This window comes from Oreochromis aureus, linkage group 23, assembly GCF_013358895.1.
Source record: "Oreochromis aureus strain Israel breed Guangdong linkage group 23, ZZ_aureus, whole genome shotgun sequence".
Taxonomy (NCBI): Eukaryota; Metazoa; Chordata; class Actinopteri; order Cichliformes; family Cichlidae; genus Oreochromis; species Oreochromis aureus.
The window spans coordinates 18,089,260-18,097,921 of NC_052963.1; the positions used below are offsets into that span (position 1 = coordinate 18,089,260).

Sequence of the window (8,662 nt, forward strand, 5' to 3'; positions counted from 1 at the left end):
CTGGTGTCACTGTAGTCCCCATTCAGTTGCTTTATATCACCTTTCTGTCATTTGTATCACTTTGGTCTTGTTTTGTCTCTGTTTTCTTGTAATTTTGTGTCTTATTTCATGTCTCTGTGGACATTTTGTGGACATTTAGTGTGTTGTTTTTATGTCTTTGTGCATGTTTTGCATCTCTTTGCTGTCACTTTGGTGTTTTTGTGCCCTTTTTAGTCATTTTTTCATCTCATAATGTTTTTGTCTCTCTTTATGTCATTTAATGTTTTTTAATGTCCCTTTGTTATCATTTTGTGTCGCTTTGTTGTCACTTTTCTTTTTGTTTTTCTTTTTAGTGATTGTGCATCTCTTTATATGATTTTTGTCTCTTTTTATATCTTTATTTCATGACTTTGTTTTTTGGGGGTCCCTTTTGTAGTTGTTTTTTGTCCCTTTGGTGTCATTTGTGTCTCTTCTTGTCTCATCTTATGTCTTTCTGGTTATTTAGTGTGTCTGGTCTTGTTCCTTCTTCTTTTTATAGTTGTTTTATGTCCTTGCTCTTGTTTATGTGCTTATTTCTAATTTTTGTGTTTTTGAGTATATCTTTACTCATGTTGTATCTCTTTGTGTGATTTTATTTTTATTCTTTGTAGTTGTTTCTTATGCCTTTGCTCAGTGTGATTTTTGTGTGTGTCTTTTTACATCATTATAAAATGACTTTATGGTCATTTTGTGTCCCTTTGAGTTGTTTTGTGTCATTTTATGTATTTGTGACCATTTTGTGTCTCACTTGTCAACATTTCTGTTTCTTTGATCTTGTTTTGTGTCCCTTTGTCGTCGTTTTGTCTGTCTTTGCCCGTGTTTTGTGTCTCCTTGGTGTCATGTTTTTTCCTGGAATCCATTGGTTTGCTCTGCCTGCGATCTAGGCTGTATAATCGAACACAGATAACCAAGCAGCACTGTCCAGCTGATGTTGACGTGGTAGTGATATCTTGAGGGTTTTTGTGGAAACATTCAAATATACATGAATAAAAGTTAGCAGAAACTTTTAGATAACAGCGAGCAATCATGCTGGACTTTGCGATCTTTGCTGTTACGTTTGTCATCATCCTGGTGGGCGCTGTCCTTTATTTGTACCCGGTAAGTTCCTGCAAGTTTGGCGTTAGCTTGCAACATTAGCGGGCTGTTGCCCTCATCCCAGTGTCCTAACCAAAAAGCGCCTTTTAATGTTTTAGTTCTTGTTCACGAGTTGGAGCACATTATTCTGAACTATTTAAGAAATAAATTGAATAAGGAGTGTATTTTGCACATTTCGGCTCCCATTTAATACAGTATTCATTGACCTAGTCCAGTGAAACCCAACTTCAAGAAGACGGAATGAGCGAAAACGAGATAATAAAACATTTTTTTTTCATTTTTATCAGTTTCCTTTATGTGTTTGTGTTACAAGCCGATTTATTTCTAAACTCCAACTAAATGACTTCACATCCCTAAACTATATCATGTTCTATATGCGCATGCTACTCAATAAGGAATTGTTAAATTCGCGCATTTTTCAAAGAAGTTCTGAATGGGACCCGCTTTCCGATAGCCATTATTTTAAATTATGTAAAGACTTAGTAGATATGTGGACACCACTGTGAGCAAAACCACTCATGTTTAATGACTTGTATTTTGTGTTCAACAACAAAATCTCATTTCTAATCATATTTTCAGTCATCCAGAAGGGCCTCTGGTATCCCAGGTCTCAACCCCACGGATGAGAAGTAAGTTTTCATCTTTACCTTTATTTTTTCTGCTTCTGTTAACTCTTATTCAATAACAGCGTTTTGTAAAATATAGTACCTTGTGCGTAATAATTAGCTCCTTAAGGGTCCTGTCATCCTAATAGCTTTTGTCAGTAAATATAAGTAAATATAAGCAGATGTGCATCAATGTTCTATTTTCTGTTCTCCAGGGATGGAAACCTGCAGGATATCATCGACAGAGGCAGTCTGCACGAGTTCCTTGTCAGCCTGCATGATGAGTACGGCTCCGTGGCATCGTTCTGGTTTGGCGGTCGCCCCGTGGTCAGCTTGGGCTCCGTGAGCGAGCTACAACAACACATCAACCCCAACCACACCAGTAAGCAAACCAGTTTGGATCAGCAGCTTTTCTTACACTCAAGAATTTGTTGGGCAGAATATCTAATTGAATAGAAGAACATCCTCATGCATAAATCTGCTGTTTCCTGCTTCCTTTTTAGCCGACTCCTTTGAAACGATGCTGAAGTCGCTGCTGGGCTACAAGTCCGGGATGGGAGGTGGGGCCAGCGAGTCCGTCATGAGAAAAAAAGTGTACGAAAGTGCCATCAACAGCACGCTGAAGAACAACTTCCCGCTCGTGCTCAAGGTTTCCACAGCCAAGAAATAATTTTTCTAAAAAAAATAAGAAAAGAACCAAAAACTTCCTCACACTTCCTGCTAACTGATATCTTGTTTCTTAGCTGGTGGATGAGCTGGTGAAAAAGTGGAAGTCATTCCCAGAGGGTCAGCACACGCCTCTGTGTGCCCACCTGCTGGGCTTGGCCATGAAGACGGTCACCCAGCTGGCTCTGGGCGAGCGGTTCAGCGACGACGCCGAGGTCCTTGCCTTCCGCAAGAACCACGATGCGGTGAGAAATTTTAGCACAAACTTCTATGGAGTACGCTTTTAGGATCTGAGGGCGAAAAAAATAGCCCTTTTTTGACCTCTGGTACGGTCAGTTTCCTCTGATAGAGTTCACTTTGAGAGAACTTTCTCTTGCTCTTAGCCCTTAGACCAGAACATTATGCTAGAACATTTCAGAGGCCATTAAATGAAGCATGAGGTCTGACTTTGTCCGCTACGTTCACCGCTGGGGGACACAAAACTTTACTTTATTGGGATGCTAATCAAAAATGCACCATGCTAAAGTTCTGCAGGGAGTTTAAGTCTCTGTAACTGATCATTGATTTTTATTTTTTTGCTCTTCTGACTCACGCCTCCAGATCTGGTCAGAAATTGGAAAGGGCTACCTGGACGGCTCCCTGGAGAAGAGCTCCAGCAGGAAAGCGCACTATGAGAAGGGTGAGCGAAGGAGGCGTGTCAACGTGTGGGAGCGGCGTCTGGCTTTGTGTGGTGAAGCCAAATGGAAAGTCTGCAGAGGCTCCGATGTTATCTCTGTGTTAAGCCTCTTGACAGACAGACCGAGCACATTCACGGTTACCACCTTAATCAGCAGACAGGCTTTGTTTGGATAGGATCGATAGGGATTTACCTGCCAAGGACAGATGCTATTTTGGGTGCTGTCTGAAAGGGCTGAAAAGACTGCATTTAACGTGTAACCCCACGGAGAGTGTCTGGCACTTGTTCATGTCACATGTACAGTCTTGATTAATATTTTTGCTAGAAAAATGGGAAATAGGTAACTCTGACACCCAGTTCTCAAAAAGAGGCTCTCCAGGTGTGAGAATAATTTACCCTATTAGTGCAGACAGGGGAAGCTCACATTCCAGGTTTTGATGATCCAGATGTTTTTAAAGGGCCTGTCCAGCAGTTGTGGGACAAAATCTGTGAACCGTGCCGGGGTAGGATGTCAGATTTTGAGCCCTTGAATGTGGTCGGAGTCGCCACGGCTCTCATCTTGTTTTTTCCTCCTCGGTGGTCAGCTCTGTCAGAGATGGAGTCCATGCTGCTGTCAGTGGCGAAGGACAGGAAAGCCCAGAGGAAGCAGACAGTGTTTGTGGACGCTCTGCTGCAGTCCAACTTCACAGAGCGACAGGTGAATGCTGATGAGCTTCTGCTTTACATCCTCAGCGCTTTCACAGAGGTAAGAAAAAAAAACGCTGAAATCTGGATTGTTTGTTTCAGATCATGGAGGACTGCATGGTGTTCACTTTGGCTGGATGTATCATCGCTGCGAACTGTAAGTGGCCTGAATCAGAGGATGTGAAGCCTGCCAGACACAATTTTTATAATTACAGTTTCCCAGAGTTGTCTGATAGGCACTTAACAATAATTTAATGAACTGTTTTAGCTCTAAAAGCAAACAAAAGCTAACTTTTATTTATCTTTTATTAGCAAAATGACGTTTTATTCTGACTCTAAGATTACACACTGTGGTGTTTTGGCAGTGTGTATCTGGGCTCTTTACTTCCTGTCCAGTTCAGAGGAAGTGCAGGACAAGTTGCACCAGGAGCTGGAGGACGTATTGGGTTCTGATCCGGTTTCCCTCGACAAGATTCCTCAGCTCAGGTAAGACTTTTGGACTTTTCAGTATTTAGGCGTTCTTGAGTCGTCCTTCACGTGTGGTGCAGTCAATAACGTTGATGCGATCGCATTTCCGTCCTCGCACAGATACTGCCAACAGGTCCTGAACGAGACGGTGAGGACTGCCAAGCTCACCCCTGTTGCGGCTCGGCTTCAGGAAGTGGAGGGCAAAGTCGATCAGCACGTCATCCCCAAAGAGGTATCCGGTTTCCCGCCGTCTGCGGCTCTCAGCCAGATTATTTCAGCTGCACAAACACAGTGTTTGCTGTGTTAATGGTAAACAAGAAGAGATAGAAACATTAAACAGCGTAAGAAACATAAACTGAGAACTTTATTTTATTTATTTATTTTTTTATATGCAACTTTTGAATGTTTATTTAAAGTCAAGTGAGTGATTATTCCTGTTTTATTTTGTTTTTCTTCCTTCCTTATTAAAGTGTGTTATTCCCTCAGTTTTCCCAGCTGAGGTTAAAATACAGCAGTTTTGTTACACGTAAACACGGTGAAGCATTGTTGTTGTCACTTTCAGACGTTGGTGATTTACGCCTTAGGAGTGGTTCTGCAAGATGAGGAAACCTGGAGCAGCCCTTACAGGTTTGACCTTTTGGCTTTGACATGTTCTTCAGCCAGTTTAAAAATGGCTGCCGGTTCAAATCCCACTCATTCAAAATCTGCAATACAAAGAAAGAAAACTGTACTGGGTCACTAAATTATCACTCTATAAAACAGGATCTGTAACGCTCATTCCCAGTATTTTATTTATATTCTGGGACTAGAATGGTATCTCTTACTAGACTAAGAGGTATCATGCTGTGCAAAAGTCCCTGATTTCTTTATATCTTGTTTCCAAGCAGCCAGTCTTACTTGTAATCTTTTTTTAAGTGCTCTTAAGCAATAGTTCTCCAGGCTTTCTTAAAGTGTTTCAAAGCTTTCTTTGGACACTGTCTGCTTTTACACTCATTTTCAGTCCAGTCCCTGTACCTGACCATCTTCAGTGGAATATATTTTGTGTGTGTGTTAAGCAACCTTAACCAATGAATTATTAAAGCATAAAAAAGGCACCTAAATCAACTATGAACCAGTGTCGTGTCTACACATAAAAGAGAACTTGGCAAAGATTTTAAATCTGATCTTTAAGCTCTTTGTTACTAGTTTGACAGACATAAAATAGCATTTTTCCAGAGCTATTAGCTGAAAGGTTGACACATCTCAGCGTGGTGTGCAGCATGTCCTTAAAAATGTTGAGGGAACTGAACAAGTTCAGGACAAAAAAAAAAAGCTATCTACATCAGGTGAACAGTATCTGAAAGTCATGACCTTAAGAAACAGGAACAAAGCCAGCAAAAAACTGACACAGGACCTGAGAGATGCATCTTAACCTTCAGCTTATCTGTCTACTGTTCATGGAAATCTCATCAAATGGTCTCAGTGGAAGGATTGCCATCAAGAAGCCGTTCTTAATGAAGGGAATCCAGGAGAAAAGGCTGAGGTATGAAAATTACACAAGAACTGGACTGAAAATCAGTGACAGCATATCTGATCTTGTTAAAAGTAACGATTATAAATGAAGAAAATTGCCATCAGACTTTGATCTACCACGCAATACCATCTGGAAAGCGTCTGATTGGCAGTGGTTTCATTTTTCAGCTTAACAATGACCCCAAACACACAGTAGAACACTATCAGTCATGGATTGGCCTCCCCAGAGTCTGGACCTCAACATTACTGAGGCAGACTTGCCCAGAGGCTCAAATATGGATTTGGTGAGCTTGAAACTTTTGTTGGGGGTCAAAATTTAGTTAATGGATTAGGACAAAATTTTACAGGAAGAGCTCAAATAATTTAGTTGATCATCACCACATCTAAACTCAATTTGTCCACTATTTCGTAAGTAACTTCAAAACTAATGGCATTTTGTCATCAGCCTTAGCTGTTATTTGTGGGGGGGGTTGTTTTGAAGTTAATTCTAACCGGTGGGTGTAAATAAAACCTGCTAGCATTACCATGTAGAGCTCGCTGGAATATCAGGTGTTTCCTGTGAAGTCGACTTGAGCATGTCAAAGTTATCACCGGGCATTCATCTGCCTTCACCAGGTAACATAAACCGGCAGCCATCAAATAAACTGTAGTTAAAATAAAGTGACAGCTTCAGAGTGAGGGGCTTTTTTTCCTCCAAGTTAAAGTTGTAATATGTCTGTTTACTGGACTGGTGATTACTTCAATCCTCCATCAGGTTTGACCCAGATCGATTCGAGGAAGAATCGGCCACAAAGAGCTTCTGTCTGCTCGGATTCTCAGGGAATCAGACGTGTCCAGAGCTCAGGTAAGAGAAAATTATCCACTGTCTGTCACTCAGACTGCTAATAGTGAGAGCAGACTTTATTAGACCAACTTTGGGAAGTTTTGATAACTATTTGAAGCTCTTCTACATCTGGATGTCCTGCATCAGTCATTATTTGGTCTCCGTTAGGTTTGCCTACACTGTGGCTACGGTCGTCCTCAGCACGTTGGTGCGGCAGCTGAAGCTCCACCGGCTGAAGGGGCAAGTGGCCGAGATCCGATCCGAGCTGGTATCCACACCGAAGGACGAAACCTGGATCACCGTCAGCAGAAGAAGCAGCTAAAACAAAGATTTAGAGCAAACGATGAAGAGCAAAGAGAAACACATTTAACATCACTGAATGAAATTACCAGCAGAGTATTCCCTGTTAGACGTCATCGTAGTTTCCCATCATGATGCCAGTAGTTTGGACTGACACTCTTAATTTGTAGGATTTTAAAGGCTGTTTCACCCACTTTGTACCACCACTGAGGCCTTAAGCATGATGTTAGCTTTTTCCGCTCACAGGTTTAGTTTGTCGAACGCTTCCTGTCTCTTCAGGGAGGGAGGCTTGACGAGTAAAGCTCTGTGACGTCGAGAAAAATGACTTGCGCTGCTAAAACTTTCTGTATTTTCAGAACAGCTGGTTAGAGTCAGAGTCAGGGGGCTTGTTTGTGTCTGTGAAAATGAACCAAGCTGCATTTACATTTCATTCCTTTTGTTTACATCCTGTATATTAAAAAACGGATGAAGATTTTGAGTTTGTGTCACTTCTTGTCTTTTATCTCTGTTACTAGTTACTAGTCCCCCCAGTTCTGGTGGTCTCTGGTGAATCTAGGCCCCCCCCCAGTAAATCTCCCTAATGCAGATTATCTTCAGGTTCTTAAAGTCTTAAAGTTTAACACCATAAAATGTCTCAAAAAGGTCCGATTTTTAAAGGTGAAGGGTTTCTAGATTAAACCCGGACCTTTGAGAAACTTTATTTACCACCAGCCTGGTGTTGGGCACGTTTTACAAGCGCTCTTTAAATGAATCTGAGTCCATTATCATTGGTGCAGTATGATACTTGGGTGATGAAGGGTCAAAAGCTGCAAAAACTGGTTTTGTTTGAGGTTTCTAAATAAATTAAGGACAAGCATGATTATATTTGCAGATATTTTTTAAATAATCTGCAATTTCAAAACACATGTGTACCACAGCAGACAGGCCATTGCTTTCTCCTGACACCTCTTGACTGATTTTTCTCTTTGTTCTTGCCCCTGCTGGAAACAAAAGTGAAGACTTGTTTTTTAAAGAAATACAAAACAAGTCTTCATAACCCTTCAAAGATATGTCTCTCCAAACCATCACGCTGCGTGATGCTGTAGGCAGGCATCTCCAAACCTTTCCACGTCTGAACCTGCCGACACACAAGGGGTGGAGCTGCTAGGTTCTGTTGGTCTTTGGTGAAAGCCAGTCGAGCTGCAAAGCACTGGGCTTTGAACACAGATCCTTGTAAAGGATGTCGGGCCCTCGGGCCACCCTCATGGAGTCTGTTTCTGTTTCTCTAGTTTGGAAAGAAACATGCTCATGAGCATCTTCTAGGTTGATGAGCCTTCTACCATCCTGGTATCTCCTCTACATCCTTGAGACTGTGTTGGGCAGACATCGCCTCATGCTACCAGGAAAAATCTGAACTCGAGAAAAAAAAAAAGTCTGTGGCCACAACCTAAACCTTTTGTGGGGGTTGTCTTCTTGTTGCCTCTCCAGTTCATCTGCTGTTGGAAACACTGATATCCCTGAAGATCCATTAACTTGTGATGATCGAGTGCTAAGCAGTGTGTATTTCCAGCCCACATGTGCAAGACATTTTCAATGAAATTGGGCCTGAAATGTATAATTAATAAATAATAGTTGTTATTTTGTTTATTGGATCAACAGGTTGGTGTATAAGAGACCAGAAAATAGTAAAAGCAACTCGGCTTTCTACAGGGGGAAGGAGGCGGTTTTAGCTTCTGAAAGTTATTCAGTTAATTGAGTGATTTTTGCAGCTTTAAATTAAATGTTATGAGAGCTTTACAGAAGAGGAAGCAAAATCCTATTTTCTTCCCCTACTCC

At 41.4% G+C, this 8,662-nt stretch overlaps 1 protein-coding gene across 1 annotated transcript; it reads left to right on the forward strand.

Moving 5' to 3' along the window:
- The first annotated feature begins 904 nt into the window (after window positions 1-904).
- LOC116312254 (cytochrome P450 20A1) lies at window positions 905-7,325 on the forward strand. The gene is made up of 13 exons (XM_031729630.2): window positions 905-1,116; window positions 1,693-1,742; window positions 1,934-2,100; window positions 2,222-2,367; window positions 2,462-2,629; window positions 2,985-3,063; window positions 3,645-3,757; window positions 3,847-3,901; window positions 4,110-4,230; window positions 4,333-4,444; window positions 4,775-4,839; window positions 6,479-6,568; window positions 6,716-7,325. The coding sequence occupies exons 1-13, from the start codon at window positions 1,045-1,047 to the stop codon at window positions 6,867-6,869; spliced, it is 1,392 nt and encodes a 463-aa protein (XP_031585490.1). The 5' UTR covers window positions 905-1,044; the 3' UTR covers window positions 6,870-7,325.
- The last annotated feature ends 1,337 nt before the right edge of the window (window positions 7,326-8,662 follow it).

What these genes read in the sequence shown, in the direction of transcription:
- LOC116312254 (XM_031729630.2), top strand. Translation starts at nt 1,045, where the DNA reads ATGCTGGACTTTGCGATCTTTGCTGTTACGTTTGTCATCATCCTGGTG. An exon ending in CCAACTTCACAGAGCGACAG is followed by an intron (nt 3,758 to 3,846) that starts GTGAATGCTGAT and finishes TGTTTGTTTCAG; the next exon opens with ATCATGGAGGACTGCATGGT. An exon ending in CAGACGTGTCCAGAGCTCAG is followed by an intron (nt 6,569 to 6,715) that starts GTAAGAGAAAAT and finishes GGTCTCCGTTAG; the next exon opens with GTTTGCCTACACTGTGGCTA.